General features: G+C 48.4%; 1 protein-coding gene across 1 annotated transcript in view; it reads left to right on the top strand.

Moving 5' to 3' along the window:
• LOC118081075 (inactive serine/threonine-protein kinase TEX14) overlaps positions 1-16,200 on the top strand; it is a 29,129-nt gene extending 12,929 nt beyond the window's left edge. The window contains exons 8-20 of the mRNA XM_035107234.3: positions 149-265; positions 374-497; positions 576-748; positions 832-977; positions 3,361-3,551; positions 6,317-6,431; positions 7,664-7,758; positions 9,054-9,203; positions 10,946-11,153; positions 12,241-12,320; positions 12,466-12,539; positions 14,143-14,210; positions 15,911-16,200. Coding sequence (XP_034963125.1) covers positions 149-265; positions 374-497; positions 576-748; positions 832-977; positions 3,361-3,551; positions 6,317-6,431; positions 7,664-7,758; positions 9,054-9,203; positions 10,946-11,153; positions 12,241-12,320; positions 12,466-12,539; positions 14,143-14,210; positions 15,911-16,020 — 1,651 coding nt within the window. The 3' untranslated portion in view covers positions 16,021-16,200. The remainder of the gene's footprint in view (positions 1-148; positions 266-373; positions 498-575; positions 749-831; positions 978-3,360; positions 3,552-6,316; positions 6,432-7,663; positions 7,759-9,053; positions 9,204-10,945; positions 11,154-12,240; positions 12,321-12,465; positions 12,540-14,142; positions 14,211-15,910) is intronic.
• The last annotated feature ends 1,490 nt before the right edge of the window (positions 16,201-17,690 follow it).

The raw sequence follows: 17,690 nt of genomic DNA, 5'->3' as shown, positions 1-17,690 counted from the left end.
ATGGGTTACGAAAGATGTTGGTTTGAACACATGAGCAGTGATGGAGATCTGGAGGAGCTGCAGGCTAAGCGAACCAAAGAAGTATGACACGTGTGTTAGTTATAACTCCTCATTTCATAGAAATGACACCTTTCCCCCTTGCTTCCAGCTTGCTGTGGAATGGGCAGTTTGTCACGGTGCGAAGCTTAAAGCCCGAAGCCCATCCCCACTGCAGTAAAATGCGTGGCGCCCTGGACTTGCTCCTCGCTGAACAAAAATACTGCAGGTAATTCAAGCTGGCGGGCTTTAGGACTCAGATCATGGAGGGATAAGCCCTGTTGGTACGTGGGTGCTCACTGCCGTTTGTTCAGCATGGCTTCCGTGTTTCCTTCAGCCAGCTCCACCACCCCCACCTTCTGCTTCTCTTGGCTGTGAGCCCATCTCTGGACCTGCAAAACCTCCAGCTCGTCTTTGAGAGGGTGGGCATGTGTTCCCTCTACTATGCCTTGCACTGTGAGGTAAGTGAGACGGCCGGGGAAGCTGGGCTCCTTTCCTCGCTCCCTAAGCTTATCCCTCTCCCTCTTCCCCCACTGCAGAAGTCTAGCTCCCCAGCTCCCTCGGCGACTCTGCGTTTGCTGCTGCAAGTCTCCGAAGCGCTCTTGTTCCTGCACTCTCGGGGTTATATTCACCGGGCTGTGACCTCCCATGCAGTTCAGCTGGTGAGACCTGGACTTGCCAAGCTCAGCAACCTCGAGCACATGCAGCAGAGGTTGGTTGGAGCAAGTGCGGTCTTTGGAAGACTCCAGTGGGATTCCTTGGAACATTTGACTGGTTTCAGTTCTGTTTCAGCAGGGCGGAGAAAAACAGGTTAGCCCAGCCTATTCCTCCACCCCCTGCTCTCTACAACTGGCTGCCCTTGGAAGTCATCAGAGAGCGCCTGGCTTCCTTGAACTCTGACCTCTACAGCTTCTGTACGGTGATCCAGGAGATCTTTACAGGTTGGTTTCTGTCCAGAGTGGAAAGCAGTAGGCAAGACTGGCATGTCTCAAGGAGCCCATCAGCTGACCATAAGTTCCGAGGGAAATTCCAGTTACCAGAAAGGTTTGCCTTGGCCTATAAATGTGTTAGCAGAAGAGAATCGAGCAAGCACTTTAAAATGGCGCTACAGTCGTACCTTGGTTTTCGAGCAGCTGAGTTCTCAAACGTTTTGGCTCCCAAACGCCACAAACCGGAAGTGAGTGTTCCGGTGCGAACTAATTTTGGAAGCCAAACGTCCGACAGGGCTTCCGATTGGCTGCAGGAGCTTCCTGCAGCCAATCAGAAGCCGGGCTATGGTTTCCGAACATCTTGGAAGTCAAACTTCCAAGGTACGGCTGTATTTTTAGAATTAACGTTTTTAGGCTTCAGCGTCAGGCTCTGAGACCTGCATTATTTGAATATATTTTTCCCCTTAAGAGTGCAAATCTAATCTACAAGGATGGCTTGAATGAATAACTTTTCAGAGAAAGAAGAATAACTTTTCAGAGAATACCATCTTTTAGAGGATCTGAGAGGTGATTTGGTAATAGACAATTGGTGAAAAGGAGAATTGAGTAAGGGGCTCTTTTAAAAGAGGAAGGTAACTAATACATAGCATAGATAGACTGACCATATGTCATTACTTAAAATACTAGTGCAAAGGTGAAGAAATGGGCTACCAGATGGTGAAAGAACTGGAGTTCCTTCCACATGAGGAATGGCTGAAATGTCTGGCACTCTTTGGCTTAGAAAAAAGGCAGCTGGGGGATATGATAGAGGTTTATAAAATGAGGCATGGTGTGGGCAGTGGGGCTGGATTGGTCTTTTTCTTCCATTCTCATAAAGCTAGAACTGGGAGATATCCAGAGAAATTGGTTAGTTGAATGAATGAATGAATTTATATACCACCCTATACTCGGAGGTCTCGGGGCAATTTCACAGAACATAATCAAAATAAAAAAACCACAAAATATATAATCAAAATTAAAACGTTAACACACACACACACACCCCAAAAAACCCCACATTTTAAAATGGCATTTTAAGTTGATTAACAGTAGATTCCGCACAGACAAAAGGAAGTATAAACAGTGTACAATTAACTTTTGGAATTCGATGCCGCACAATGTGAGCTTGGAGGGCTTCAAAATGGAATTGGATGGAACTGTGTGGGTTTTAATTGTGGAAGTTAAGCAGATCCTCTTGGGTTCTGAGTTGAGGTTCCTCAAGATCCCAGTTCCTGGGGAGGAAGCTGACTGTGGCCCCCTTGTCCTCTCAGCTGACTTCTCACCTGGTTTGCCTCACTTGGAAACTGAACGCTGGGCTGGACACACCCTTGTTCTGATCCAGAAGGGCTCCCACTTAGGTTCTTACTTCCTCCTCCCCATGAAGGAACATCCCTGCACCTCTGAGGCAACTTCTTTCGGTTACAGATTTGTTATGGTTGCTGTGGGCTGAGGGGATTAAGTCGTCGTTCACTTCCCTCAGCCAACGCAACTCAGTCATCCCAATCCAAAATCCAGTAGTGCCTGCGCCCTGACCTCTGGGAAAGAGGGAAGTATAGAAGCATAGAATAATAGTATCCTAGAGCCATTTGGGACCCTTAGGATAATCTAGTCCAGCTCGCGTAAAGCAGGAATATAGCTGTCCCACATGAGGATCGAACCTGCGACCTTGGTGTTATCAGCACCGTGCAAGGTAAAGAGATGTGGGTGGCACTGTGGTCTAAGCCACTGAGCCTCTTGGGCTTGCTGATCAGAAGGTCGGTGGTTCGAATCCCCGCAACGGGGTGAGCTCCCATTGCTCTGTCCCAGCTTCTGCCAACCTAGCCGTTCGAAAGCCCACCAGTGCAAGTAGATAAATAGGCACCATTGCAGAGGGAAGGTAAACAGCATTTCCGTGCGCTCTGGTTTCCGTCACGGTGTTCCGTTGCGCCGGAAGCGGTTTAGTCCTGCTGGCCACATAACCCGGAAAGCTGTCTGCGGACAAACGCCGGCTCCCTCGGCCTGAAAGCGAGATGAGTGCCGCAACCCCATACAGTAACCTACCTATGGCAGGAGCTAGTTTGGAGAAAAAGCGGGGGGAGGGGGTTGCCATTTCAAACATCCCTGCCCAATATTTTTCTTTAAGGATAGCCACTACTCTTGGCAGACCCTTTTTTTGGGGGGGGGGGGGTTAAAATAAATAAATAAATGAGGTACTCATAGCTTGATAAAAAATATATATAGTGTGGGCACCAGCACAAAACGGTTGAAATGGGGTGCCAGAAATGAGGCAAGTGCCAATCCCCAAAAAAGCGCTGGCTCTTCTAGACTTATAGTGGCTCTGCCTAACCCTACAAGTCAAGCAACCTGTATTTTTCAGGGGAAGTTCCTTGGGGTGGTTTGGATGGCCTCGCTGTGAAGGAGAAGATGGAGGCAGGGCAGTCTCTCTCGGCTGATGCCCGTGTTCCCCAGCCTCTCTATGAGGTGGTCAAAGGCGGCACAGCCTTGAAGGAACGTGATCGGAAGGGTACTTTCCCCGACTTGCGCTATGTTTTGCGGGCAGCCCAGCAGGTGAGGAGTTAATGGGTGTTTCTTTAGTTTGCCTCCATGTTGTTGGTGTTTAAATTATAATAACCAGATTTATTTATTTTTTTCAGTTTGGAAGGAGATTGACAAGTGTGAGACGGACAAATTTGTTTTAAATGGTTTTTTATTGTCGATTTTTATGCTCTAACCCACCCCGGGGCATTAGGGTGAAGGGCAGGCAACAAATAAACCATTATTAACAATAAATAAATAAAATTAACAACGGGGAGATATTTTAAAAAAACTGTAAACAAAATGAGATGAATGGCAGGTGAAAGCTCGTCATATAACTTCCCCGCAAACAAATTATTATTATTTTACTTATTGAATTTATATGCCGTCCTATACCCAGGGGTCTCAGGGCGGTTCACAAAATAAAATAAAGATAACACCACAAAATGCATAATAAAAAATAAAAACAACAACCCGCAGGGGCGTACCCAGGATCAAAACTAGGGGGGGGGGGCAAGCCATGGTCATTCAGGGGCGGGGCCAAGGCACGGGAGGGGAGGGGCCACAAAGTGGGAATGTGGGCAGGGCTACAGGGCCAGCGGGCCCGACGACTCGGCGACGGCGGCTGCAGCCTCTAAATGAACCCCCTAAACTCTCTCACACTAAATTCCCCTGCTCTGAAGCAGGGCCGTCTCTAGGCCCGGGTCTGGTGGCACAGAGCGCCAGGGTGCCAGGCCACCGGGGGCGCCACTGCGCCCGCTGAGAGGCGCGGCGGAGGCTGCCCCAGGCACGCCTCTCAGCTGTTCAGCGGCTTCAGGCTGCTTTCCGGAGGCGCGCGGGCCTGGGGCCGCCTCCGCCGCGCGCAGGGGCGTCACAACAGGGGGCGGGCAGCACCTCCTGGCCCAGGGCCGGCCCTACGCCCAGGCTGGGTTGCACAGGGCTCCGGCTCTCCAGGTGGCAGCCGTGCAGTGAGCTGCGCCCGCCGCGCCGGGAAACGGGGCGGGTGGGGGCACCAGAGGGATCCGTCACACCACGGCGCCGGGTATGCTTAAGACGGCCCTGCTCTGAAAAGACTGCTTCCATCCATTTAAGGCTAGCCACCCCCCTGAAAAACTCCTTTGGGCCCCGCTTTCCCTCCTCCAGGTCCCCCCGAAGCCTTGCCAGTTCCCACCCTATATATCTGGGATGGGGAAGGAGCTCAGAGGTCTGCTAGTCCTGGGGGGCCATCCCCCTGTGGCCTGGGAGGATACTGGGGACCCTCCCGCCAAGCTGAGACCCTCAAAGAAGAAGAAGAAGCTGCCACCGCCACCTCTCCATCGCAAGGGAGCAAAAGATGGGAAAGGTGGGGTGGCGCAGCGCAGGCGAGGCCCCCCCCCCAGCTGCGACTCTACGGCGGCGGCAGCGGCTCCCCCGCCCTCAACGCCCCTCTCTCAGCAGGGGCAGCAAGGGAGAGAGGCTGGGGGGGGCGCATTGCAAAGAAGGAAACAGCAGTCAATGCCCGGAGAGGGCAATGCACGCAGGGGGAGCGGAGAGCTGTGCCGCCCCCCAAGGCAGCTCCTTTCCTATTGCCGGGGGTGGGGGGCGGCGAGGAAGGGTCACTGCCACTGAGCTACTCCTGCCGCTGGCAATCCGGTGCAAACGCCCCCACGCAGCTTCCTTGCAGCCACGACCACCGCCTTCGGGCGCCGCCCCCCACTCCTCCTTTGCGGGCTTCTGCCCACCGAGGCTGAACTGGCTCCTGTCAGTGCACTTCCTCTCCCGGCCCAGGAGGAGTCTCAGTAGCAACTCCTAACTCAGAAGGGGGTAGGGGGGTGCAGAGGAGGGAAGGGGCGATTCCCAGCCCGTGGTGCCGACGATCGCAGTGCAGCCTATCGGGAGGCAGAGCGCGGCAGCAGCTGCAACCAATACAGGGAGCCGCATCTCCTTCGCTTGCCAGCCCAGCAGAACTCTTAGGCAGGAGAGGTTGCCGCCCGACAGGGCTTTCCATTGGGAGGCGCGAAGGCTTTAGTGGGCGGGAATTGGTGCAAATGTAGGCAGGGCGGGCTGAGAGGAGGAGCCGCCACCGAGGAGCCGCGGCACCAGCAGCGTTTCCTCCCCCCTCCCCTCCCGTGTCAACAAGTGGGGTGCCTGCGCAGGGTATTTGCTTCCCTAGCTGGGCCCGCAGTTTGGCCTTCTAGGGGGGAGCAGCTGCACCCCCCTGCTGGGTACACCCATGACAACCCCATAGCTCCCCCCCAAAAAACCACGTATTTTAAAAAGGCATAAGATAGAAATCAGATCAACCCAAGTCCTGGTTAAAAAGGAACATTTTTGCCTGGCGCCTAAAGGTGTATAATGAAGGCGCCAGGTGAACTTCCTTGGGGAGAGCATTCCACAGACAGGGAGCCACTGCAGAGAAGGCCCCGTTCTCATGTTGCCAGCCTCCGAACCTCACAAGGATGAGGCGCATGAAGGAGGGCCTCGGAAGATGATCTCAGGGTCTGGGTAGGTTCACATGGAAAGAGGCGGTCCTTGAGGGCCTCAATAGCTGCTTAATAAAGACCATATGTAAGCTTTGTGCAAGTAACTTGGGGTGGGTGCTGGATAAGCCGGTCTTCTGAAGGAGTCATTACTGTCATCTCTATCTTACCTGAAGGAAAACATGAGACAAGCATGAGTTGAGCTCAGGTTGCACCTGGCTTCCTTACTGAACATGCAGTGCCTCAAGCTTTTCTCTAGGAATATGCAAGCTGCTGCCGTAGCCCTTCTTGTAATTATCGTGATCAGAAGCATACAGTGTGTTATTTTTCTCTTCCTAGGATGCCTCAGGGGGCATCCCTCTCGTTTCATCAGCAGCATCGTCTCCCAAGAAGCTCTGTCTGTGGGCAGGGCAGGCTGAGTCGGACGAATCATCCCTTCCAATAATTCCTGAAGGTCAGTTTGATCCCAAAGAGTAGGAACCGGCCAGGAAGTACAATGGGGCATTGCTTCATGGGTTCAAGAAAAAAGACGCGGGGAGGAGGAAATCAGTGTAGCACTGAATCCAAGTCCTTTAGTGGTGTCCTAGTTGCACTAGTGGAATGGACTTGTGCAAGAGAAGGTTCTGGAAGCCAGCATGGTTCTTGTGGCTGGGTGTGCAACAGGTTGTTGTGGCCTTCATCTTATTGTACAAGCTTCCACTACTGCAACCATTGCGCTGGATTTCACATTGTGCTGCCATTATTCTTGCCCTTATGCTGTGTGGTCAGAGAAAAGTGAATCTGGGCCCAAAATCCTGAGGTCAAGTGACCAGAATGGATTTGAAAATTCAGGTATTCTCTTGGTTGTTGCTTTTTTTTCTTAAAAAAAAATGTTTAGAGGTACTCTCATTTTGACTCGAGGAAATCACCATTTTATAGTTCAAATCAGGGAAAATAAATACAGTGGTACCTCGACTTACGAATGACTCGACTTACAAATGTTTCGAGTTACGAACAGAGTTCCGTCCACCATTTTGGATGCGGTTTAGATAGGATTTCCCATTGGCATCGACTTACAAATTTTTCGACTTACGAAGGTCTGTTCGGAATGGATTAAATTCGTAAGTCGAGGTACCACTGTACAGTAAGTGGACAAGAGTACAAAGAACATGCATCACCTCATATTACACAGCTGACAGCACAGCTGAAACACTGTGACAGGAAAGAAAGCTGCCATTGGAGGTGGTGACAATGAAGCTGACCAAATCACCATGCTAGATTCCAACTCCTACTTCACACATTAAACGCTCGATTCCATCTGAGACACAGGAAACACCGTGACAGGAAATGGGGCCGCCATCGGGGGTAGCAACGGAACTGACTATTCGCCGTGCTAGAAAAGAAACTAATTTCTTCTCCTGTTAGATTCACAAAATGTTTAGGGGTACGCTTACCCCATGGATCCCCCCCAGAAAAAAGCACTGCTCTTGGCTACAAATCTGATGCTTTGTGAGGCAAGACGTTATCTCTCATAGGTTTGCATGTGGCGGGAATCGCAAATTTTGTAGACATAAGAAGCATGTTGGTAATAATGACTAATAATAACGACAACTGAAGAGAAGAAAGGGGGAGAAATGGAGGCTTGGGAAGGAGCTAAAAATGCTCGTTCTATATGCTCTTGTCTTTGTCTGCATTCTTGTCCTCTAGAGCCGCCATACTTTGAGGTGGAGACCCTCAGCCGGAGTGCAGAACAAAGCACTCCCAATGCGCAGCCTGAAAGTGAGACAACCAGACATGCACAGGTAACAGAGGACCAAGGCGGAATAATGGGCCTGCATTTTGGGGTACAGATTCTTGAAGCTTCAGGAACTTTTTCCTTTCTTCTATGGAGGACCATATTCTGGCACAAGCTGCTCCCACCATGTGATTCCCTAGGATGGGCTGTTATAGCATAGGTCAGGGGTCAGCAAACTTTTTTAGCAGGGGGCCTGTCCACTGTCCCTCAGACCTTGTGGGGGGGGCGGACTATATTTTGAAAAAAAATATGAATGAATTCCTATGCCCCACAAATAACCCATAGATGCATTTTAAATATAAGAACACATTCTATTCATGTAAAGACATGCTGATTCCCAGACTGTCCGCGGGCCAGATTTAGAAGGCGATTGGGCTGCGTCCAGCCCCCGGGCCTTAGTTTGGAGACCCCTGGCATAGGTTAAGTGGGACCCTGACCCAGAGGTGGAGCTAGCTGCTCAGCACCCGGAGGGGCCCGTGGGGGCAAGGCTAGCCGCCCGTGGGGGTGCGCCAGTGGCGGGGAGAGTCCCTGGGGGGTGCCGCCCACAGCGATGTCACCCCCCTTCAGGGATGACACCCTGGCAGGCTGCACCCACCGCCCCCACCTCTCACTGCCACCGTTAGTTTGTGTTCATAGTGGATAAATCTGATAGGGTCGCCATATTTCAAAAAGTGAAAACCTGGACACAAAACTTGTGGGGCTTCCCCCCACCCCCACCCCCCAGTTTTCGGAAATTCCGCCCAGTCACTATTTCCGCATGTATGGCAGCTCCAATTTTGACAAAACAGGAGCGGAAATTGCCAGCGCTCGCTTATTCGTCTCACGTCTGGAACAGAAGTCAATGAAATGAATGAATATGGTCAGCATTCGCTGTCACCTCTTTCGTTCCCCGAAAGATGTGTAATTGATTGCATAAGTTTGCATTGGATTCCCTTTGCCCTGAAATGAATGGGGCGGAATAATATAATGACACTATAGTTTGTGTAATTAATCACACAAATTACGTAAGCTACATAATTTCGTCCCAGCGGACAGCAAGGCGAATAATGTCGGTTCTGGCAGAAGGTGAGCTGCAGCAGAATGGCAACAGGGCTGCGTGTGCCAAGTATGGGGTGGAATGGAAAACGATGCCTCCTGGCAGCCTTAAGCCTACTTTTCTCAACTGCAGTTATTGAAGAGGAGGGACTCTTCCCACTAACTCTGGTAAAGTTTATTTGCACAGCGCCGCCTAAGAAAAAAGGGGAGGAATAATCCATGCCTGGTTAGACTCCACCCGGCGGATTCAATGTTGCTTTCTTGCAGAAGGAAAATAATCAGCAGGGAAGTATCCCTCGCAAATCCTCTCTGGGAGAGCACAAGAGATCAAACTCTGATAGCACCTGTGAACCAGCAAGCAGCGATGAAGAGGACTCAGCCAAGTCAGATAACAGGAGCCTGGTTTCTGCAGATATGGTGAGGTTCTGGGCTTCACTTAAGCCCCGTCAGCCCTGATCTGCAGGCCCCTGAAACCAGATCGCAGGAAACGCTGGTTGCTAAATCCAATATATCCTCATGTTGTTTTAACAAACTTCCCACACACACACACACACACACAGAAAACCCCAACCAGTTATCCTTTCACTTTCCCATTATTAAAGGTAAAGGTAAAGGGGCCCCTGACCATCAGGTCCAGTCGTGTCCGACTCTGGGGTTGCGGCGCTCATCTCGCTCTATAGGCCAAGGGAGCCGGCGTTTGTCCGCAGACAGCTTCCATGGCCAGCATGACAAAGCTGCATCTGGCAAACCAGAGCAGCGCACGGAAACGCTGTTTATCTTCCCGCCGGAGTGGTCCCTATTTATCTACTTGCACTTTGATGTGCTTTCGAACTGCTAGGTGGGCAGGAGCTGGGACCAAGCAAGAGGAGCTCACCCCGTTGCAGGGATTCGAACCGCCAACCTTCTGATCAGCAAGCCCTAGACTCTGTGGTTTAACCCACAGCGCCACCTGGGTCCCTTTCCCATTATTAGGACTCTCTTAATAGGCAACTCAGCTCACTAGTGTAAGCCTCCCTAACCTCTAGTATTTTGCCCTGTTACGCATACAGTGGTACCTCGGGTTAAGAACTTTGCTTCAAGACGAGAACAGAAATCGTGCGGCAGCAGCAGGAGGCCCCATTAGCTAAAATGGTACCTCAGGTTAAGAACAGTTTCAGGTTAAGAATAGACCTCCGGAATGAATTAAGTTCTTAAAACCCGAGGTACCACTGTATCTCGTTTCCCATCACAGAGCTATGTCTTGTCCTCTTCTGTTGCTGTGTCTTTTCCCATCTGTTCCTAACCATTTCTGCACTTCCAACCCACGTCCCTTTCAACCGGCACCCATAGAGGCCTATACATTTGCAGCCATGCTGGAATGATTCACGTTTGATATACAATTGACACATGATCGCCTTCTCCTTTTGGAAGGAGGAGGCAGAACAGGGGCAGGGCGGAAGTTGCAGTCTGTGCTTATAAGTGCTCCGCCAACACACAAGGGGGCCGGGAACAGAACCCCCACGTGAAATGGGGTTATTCGCACCTGGTATAACACTCAATGCTGCCACTTCATTATAAAAAGGCTTTTTTTCCATCGATGAAAGGAGTTTTCACAGAGGGTTTTTTTAGAACTGCATCGTTGAAACGGTAGTTTTGAAGAAAGAACTTTGTATTTGGATGGTGCATCTATAAGTCTCGGCCAGATCTTATTAGAAGTGGTCTTCCCTCCTAGGTGAATGAAGGGGGAATGGCTCTTCCAAAATCATACCTGCCAGCTCCAGCTTTATGTGAACATAATTTCATTTTTTTTATTTAAAAAAAAGAGAGCGCTGCCTGATTGTGAATGCCTTTCTAGGTGACTAAAAAGTTTTTTTTAGTCTACTGATTTCATTGATTAAAGTTCCCTTAATGAGATCAAGATCTTGCTCAAAGCTCCCTCATTCTTGGCATGCGTCCCTCAGTTAGCTCACCCGCACCCAGGGCTCCCCCCCCCCCAGCCGCAACTCAGTTCCGGCACCTCTCAGGTGGCCGCCATGGCCATTGTACGAGAAGAGGGGAGTCTCGTTCACGGTGAGTTCCGGCACCTCTTTTTCTTGAAAAATAGCACTGCTCACACCTAGCATGTCCTCCTCCCTGCTTCCCAAAATTTGCTCTCCTCACAGTTCCGTTATCTCCTTCAGGGGGACCCCGTTGACAAGCAGGAGTCGGCGTTTGTGAGCAGTCTGCAGGATTCAGCCTGTCTCTTGGCAGAAGCCCAGGCCTCGTTGGAGAATCTTGAGAAACGCTTTGCTTCGGGCATCCACATGATAGAATCGCTGGTCAGCCAGCAGGGGGCGCCGGGCCGAAGCTGCCACAGTGATGGAGCCTTGCCTAAGCAAGTAGCACTGGGTGAGCTTGAATCATAGCGTTGGGAGAGATCCCGTGGATCATCTAGTCCAACCCACTGCAGTGGATTCCTCCAGCTGTAGATCCTGAACCTTAAAACATTTGAGATGGGCTGTCCAAATTATATTTTGTCGTTTAAAAGAGTCTGGTTTCTGCAAACTAAACAAAACACGGAAAGATTTACTGTTATGGTTACAATCTACGTAGGAATTATTGAGGGACGAGGCAAAATGCAAATCATTTTGAGGGTCTTTTGCACAATCAAGTGGTGTATAATTTTTGTGAAATAAATTATTTGCATAGATAGATGGATAGATACATAAAATCTATTTATCTATCTATAATATAGAAATGTCTATATTAGTGGCGAATGGGAAGTAAAATAAAGTTGAATCGATACACTCTAACAAACAGAAGTGCTCTGTGATTTTAGGGCAGGCATCCCCAAACTTCGGCCCTCCAGATGTTTTGGACTACAATTCCCATCATCCCTGACCACAGGTCCTGTTAGCTATGGATCATGGGAGTTGTAGGCCAAAACATCTGGAGGGCCGCAGTTAGGGGATGCCTGTTTTGGGGAGAGGTCTTTCCTAGCAGGGCCACATGAGATATCTTAGCGAGGGATTTTGTGGACTGTCTGGAAGGCTTACTCATGCATACAGAGTATGCATTGTACCAGGCATCCCCAAACTTCAGCCCTCCAGATGTTTTGGACTACAATTCCCATCTTCCCCAACCACTGGTCCTGTTAGCTAGGGATCATGGGAGTTGTAGGCCGAAACATCTGGAGGGCCGCAGTTTGGGGATGCCTGCATTGCACCTTTCAACTACAGCCTATCTGACACAAAGTCTCGATCCACTGGAATTGCTCTTTTGTATATTGAGCTGTGCCACCAATTTACAAAACAACGCTGTTTCTCAGCCTCAGTTGTGTATCTATCAAAGGGGAGCTTTGAACCTGCTAGATTCCATATCCAAGCAGTCAAATGATGTTGCTCATGGCCTGCATTATGCCATACCGAATTCTTGCCTCCCTGTCCCCGTTTACATTCTTAAGATTACACTAACGTGCACCTGTCTCCACCTGCAGAAAAGTGCAAGGACCACACTCAAAACCGCTCCTTGCAGACTCTCATTGATTTGTCAGCCAAGGCTAGGAAAAAGAAACAGGTAGAAATTATTATTATTATTATTATTATTATTATTATTATTATTATTATTATTATTATTTTGTAAGGAGAAAGCTGCCAGCTCCCTGTGTCATTCCCTTATGGAACCCTAGCCATTCCCTAACGGTAATAATTTTCCTCCACAGCGAAATCCTGTCTCTGCAGAGATTTGCCATAGGAAGGAGAGCACCCTTGAAGGGCCACCTTGCTGCTCGCAAACGTACGTGGGTTGAACATTTTCACGCAGCGTTGAACAATGAGCTTTCAGCGCATGTTACCTGATAGGTCTGATAAGCAATGCGCCTTCTTACTTCAAAGGCATTTTCACAACTTCCCTAAAATCCGTGGCCCAGTTGATCTTCCAGTTAGTATGTTCTTGCTGGATTTCGATCCTATGCAAGCCAGCTCAGAAGTGAATCCCCAGTGGATTCAACGGGACTTTCTCCCGAGGAAGAAGGCACAGGGTTGCTGCACCCTAAGGGTGCTAAACTCAGTTCTGCCAGCGCAAGAACTTCTGGCTGCACAACAGAACTTCCCCTCCCTCTCCTCTTCCCGTGATCAATTCCAGAGGATTTAGGGCAGGCATCCCCAAACTGCGGCCCTCCAGATGTTCTGGCCTACAACTCCCATGATCCCTAGCTAACAGGACCAGTGGTCAGGGAAGATGGGAATTGTAGTCCAAAACATCTGGAGGGCCGAAGTTTGGGGATGCCTGATTTAGAGAATCCTTAATTTAGAGAATCCCCTCTTTAAAATTTTAGGAGGTCTTGGCTTTGCGCTGACCTCTCAGCAATATAGGAACAAATGTGTTTCTTTTAATCTTTTAAATCAGGGTTGAGGAACCCATGGCCCTCCAAATCTCATTGGGCCACAGTGCCCCCATCTTTCCTGATCGCTGGCCCGGTGGCTGGGGCTGACGTGGGTTGGAATCCAACATAATCTGGAGGACCACAGTTTCTCCAGTCCCTGTTCCAAATCAAATTAAGGGACAGACAGGTGGCTTCGTCAGACCCAGGTCTTATCAAGTAGATGGGGTCAGGGTGGCAAAGACACAGTCTCTCACAGGGGGAAAGAGTAGCAGGGTCCCCTGGTTATTCACAAGCAAGACTGACCTGGAATGCTTTATAGGAAGCAGGGTGTGTATCACATGGGCGGGCCCTGTTTTGTAGGGACAGTGAAATATACTCGGAGTCGAGAGTGAATTTCATGCTCTTTCTTCAGCTTGTAGCAGAAGAAGAAGAGAAGAATGGCTCTTTCACTAAAACATCTGCTTATATACACTATTTACACAATGGGCCTTGCATGATTGGCTACTTCAGGGCTGCGCCTGTAGGCCAATCAGGTTGCAGATTCACTTCTGCCAGCAGCCTAATTGGCTGCTCCCGCAGGCCAATCAGGTTGTTGACTCGCTTCCACCTGGAGCTGGATTGGGTGGCTCCTGCGGACCAATCTGACTGCTGCATTCTGGATCCTATTGTTCTAGGATTCTGCTCAGTACATAACAGACAGGAAGTTGCACCACCTTGTTGCTACGGTAGCAGTAAAACCCAGGAATATTCCCCCATGCTCCACCCGCACCATTGCCTGGAAATATTTTTCAGCATTAAAATAAAAAATCGAAGCGCTACATGACCCAGAAGTCCCGACAGTATTGCTTCCTCCTACTTAAATTTGTTGGTAATTACTCTTCTGAACTCGTTTCTAAAACCAGGCATGTACTTTCTGGAAGTTACTTCTGCCTTACATTTCTCTCATTTCTAAAAAATAAATAAAAATACTGCATGGAACTGTGTTTCAAATACATCTTGCACATCCCTCCACAGGTTGGACCTCCTTCAGGAAATCATTCAGGAGCTGCAAGGAAAAGGCGATTCTCCCACTGTGAGCCAAAGTAGGTGGAGCAGTCTGTGTACATACATACTTTGAAAGCACATTTATAGCACCAGCTCCCCCCAAACCTCAGTTTGCCCCTCACAACTACAGTTCCCACTGTCCTTAACAAACCACAGTTCAAATGTGATTTAAATGTATGGTGTTTACATCTGAAGGACAAAGCACATACAGGTGAAACTCGGAAAATTAGAATATCGTCGAAAAGTGCATTTATTTCAGTAATGCAACTTAAAAGGTGAAACCAATATATGAGATAGATGCATGGCATGCAAAGCAAGATATGTCAAGCCTTTATTTGTTGTAATTGTAATTATTTGTCGTTAGGCAGGTCAATTATAAATGGAATGTAATTAATGAAATGTAATAGCGATGTTTATTTTTGTTTATTTTTGTATTCTTGTAACTATTTGTTTTATTACTGTGGAATTTCCAAAAGAAAGCATATGTAAAAATTAAAAGAAAAATAAAAAATAATAAGTTGCATTACTGAAATAAATGCACTTTTCGACGATATTCTAATTTTCCAAGTTTCACCTGTATATATCCACTGTTCTAAATACTGTATGTGACAAAGTAGTGAAATAAGTTATTTGTTTATGTATCAAAACAGTTGTGTTTTTTAATATAAAAAAACACCTCTTTGCTATCTTGCATCTTCACTCACTCTGGTTGCCATCTTGTTCATTTTTTTTAAGCACGGCTTTTACATTTCTAATATTAGAAGTTCATGCTCATTAGCCCCCCCCCTTTTTCTTAAAAGAAAGCATGGTAATTAAATTAGAGGGCTATGAATAAGTACTCAGAACACAGGAGTGGTCAGGGAGATGACTCAGTTCTATGCTGAGCTAACCTGCCACCTACCTGCCCATAACTTGAATGGCTTCCCTTCAACTTGGAGAGGAATAGGTATGTCTGGCCAGAAGGTGGCAGGTGACGCCTGCTCTTTAAAAAAAAAACAGATCTTAGTTAATGACTTTATTATACAATGTGGGGTTTTGGAAGGCAGAATATACACAACAAACCAATTCTGTACAGGGGCGAGTTGTCCCAGGTAATAAACCACTGGAAGAAGAGGCAGAAGTTTCAACAAACTTGCACCATCGTGGACGTCACCATGTTGTCAAAGGCCCTAGGTTAGATCCTGTCCGTAGGATTATAAAAGGGGTTGCACATGACACCTGCAAAGGAATTGTGCAGCTTCCTGAACATACTGCGGATTTCGTTGTCCCCAAGTTCTGTGTTGGGAGAACCTACTGTGACAAATGTCTTCCTCTCTATTACTAAATGTGACACAGGAATCCAGAGGTGAAGCCACACACACTCTTCTCCCGCCGCCTCCCAAATAAACCACTTTATTCTTGGGAGTTTATAAGTAAAGAGACTCTCCTTCCAGCTCACGTGGCCTGGTATCAAAGAAAAACTCTAGGCTGTTTGATAGAATAACCAAAATAGTACCCAAATAGGAGAGGGAACGTAGCTTGACAATAAAGCATGAGTTTTGCATGCAGGAGATACAGGTTTCAGTCTCTGACATCCCCAATTAAAGGATCAGGTCTCCACAGGTGATGTGGAGAGCCACTGCCAGAGTAAGCAACACAAGGTAGACAAATAGATGGGCAGCTTCCTGTGTTGCTAAGTGTGGAATCTTAACTGACTGCCGCATTGTGTCTCATAAAACCCCACCCCTCACTTCCTTAGGACAGCAAGCAAGTAATGGAAAAGGACAAGCTCCTGCCTCAGGGCAAAAGAAAACAACTCCAGCCCCCTTTGCAGGGCAAGGGGCGGTTGCTAGCTTGAAGAACCAGTGAGTGATCCTTACCATAACCGTTCCACTGGAGAGACTGGACTGGACTGGACCAGAGCTCCCATTCTGAAACAAAAGCAATCTGCATCCTTGTTCCTTTATCAACCCGTATGCACCTTGAGAATCTACTATCCCGAATACACAACTTCTGACGCATTAATTAAATAGTTCAAATGATTCCTGCACTTCTGTGCAAGTTCTGTTTCTAATTTGTGTTACCGGGGTTGACCAAAGTAATTTGCAGAGGACTCTGGACGGGGGAGGGGGGAGCTACGGGTCAGGTTTGTACGGAGGCTTCCAACCCCGTCAAAGGCTGGCCGTGAGTCCAGAAGGGGTCAGGTTACTTCCGGGTTTCGGCACATGCGCAGAAGCGGCGAATCAGGACCCCCGCGTGCGCAGATGCAGCATTGCGGGTTGAGAACGTGCCTCCTGCACGGATCAAGTTCGCAACCCGAGCGTCGTGTGTGTGTGTGTGTGTGTGTGTGTGTGTGTGTACACACACACATATTTATACAGAAAGGTTTAGTCCCATGTTTTCAAAACAAATAGCATGAAAGCAATTGGAGTGTACCATTCTAGAAATGTAACTTGCCACCATTGGGACGAGGAGGGGCAATGAACAGGACTGAGATCGCAGTAGGTATTGAGCAGAGTGAGGTTGGGGTTAACCCTTTCCTCTTACCTTACAATCCTGATGAACCCCCTCCCCCACCTCTGATCTACTATTAGCCTCCAGAAGAAAGGCTCCATTGATCCTGATTATATTGGATTGCAACCTGAGGGGGGAGGAATAGTTAGGCCTCACTGCCGATTGAGAGCTTCCAGTTCTTTTTGGGGAGCCCACAGACCTCCATAAGCTGTCCTGGAAGGTCCTAACAAAGAAAGGCACGAGTTTGCTTATCCCTCGTTTAATCTGAGAACTACAAAGTGGCTTCCTCACCTGGGTCCTTATAACCAACAGGGAGCAGGTTTAAGATTTCATAACACAGCAGCATCATCATTTGTCCCTCAGACCATTCAGTGCGGCCAGATAGCAGGGCTATAGAGGCATCGCAATAAAATTTGGGGTTCTGTTTTCAGTCTGGTTTTACGTCGCTTATCTTCTCTGCAAAATGGAGAGCAGCTTTGGGGATTAGTTTTTGGTTTTTAAAAGGGCACCTTACACACAAACAGCTGGACTCTTAAGACCCACAAGGGAGGTTTTTGAGCAGGGTGCTATAGCACTTCTCTGACTTAACAGGTACCTCCATTCGCAACTCTACAATCTAATGCAAAGTTAAATGTGCATATGTTCTTCGCCAGTACACGCAGTCTCTGTCTCTGTCTCTCCGCTTTCCGACGTGTAACAGCATTTCCTTATGGAACAAGTGAAATATCATCATAATTATCATAATTCTTAATGTAGTGGGGAAGGATGCTTTGAGGCATCGGTTGCTGGGATTTGGGCAGGCAGTGAGTCAACAAAAGCAGGTCTATCCAGTATCCTGTCTTCCATCAGAAACCAGAAATAATGGCATAAATAATTTGCTGCTGTACGCTTCCACGATCCAGCAGTCTGAGGTTAGGAAACGCTTTGAGCTTCAGCTGACATTTCCTAACTGTATTGGTTAATAGCTGTTGATTATATGATCCTCTCTTAGCCTTTTATTTACTGTGGTCAGGCTACTGGCTTTT

This window comes from Zootoca vivipara, chromosome 2 (genome assembly GCF_965207765.1).
Source record: "Zootoca vivipara chromosome 2, rZooViv2.hap1.1, whole genome shotgun sequence".
In the NCBI taxonomy this organism is placed as follows: Eukaryota; Metazoa; Chordata; class Lepidosauria; order Squamata; family Lacertidae; genus Zootoca; species Zootoca vivipara.
The sequence above is the reverse complement of the archived record's forward strand: the minus strand, read 5'-3'. Positions and strand labels throughout refer to the sequence as shown.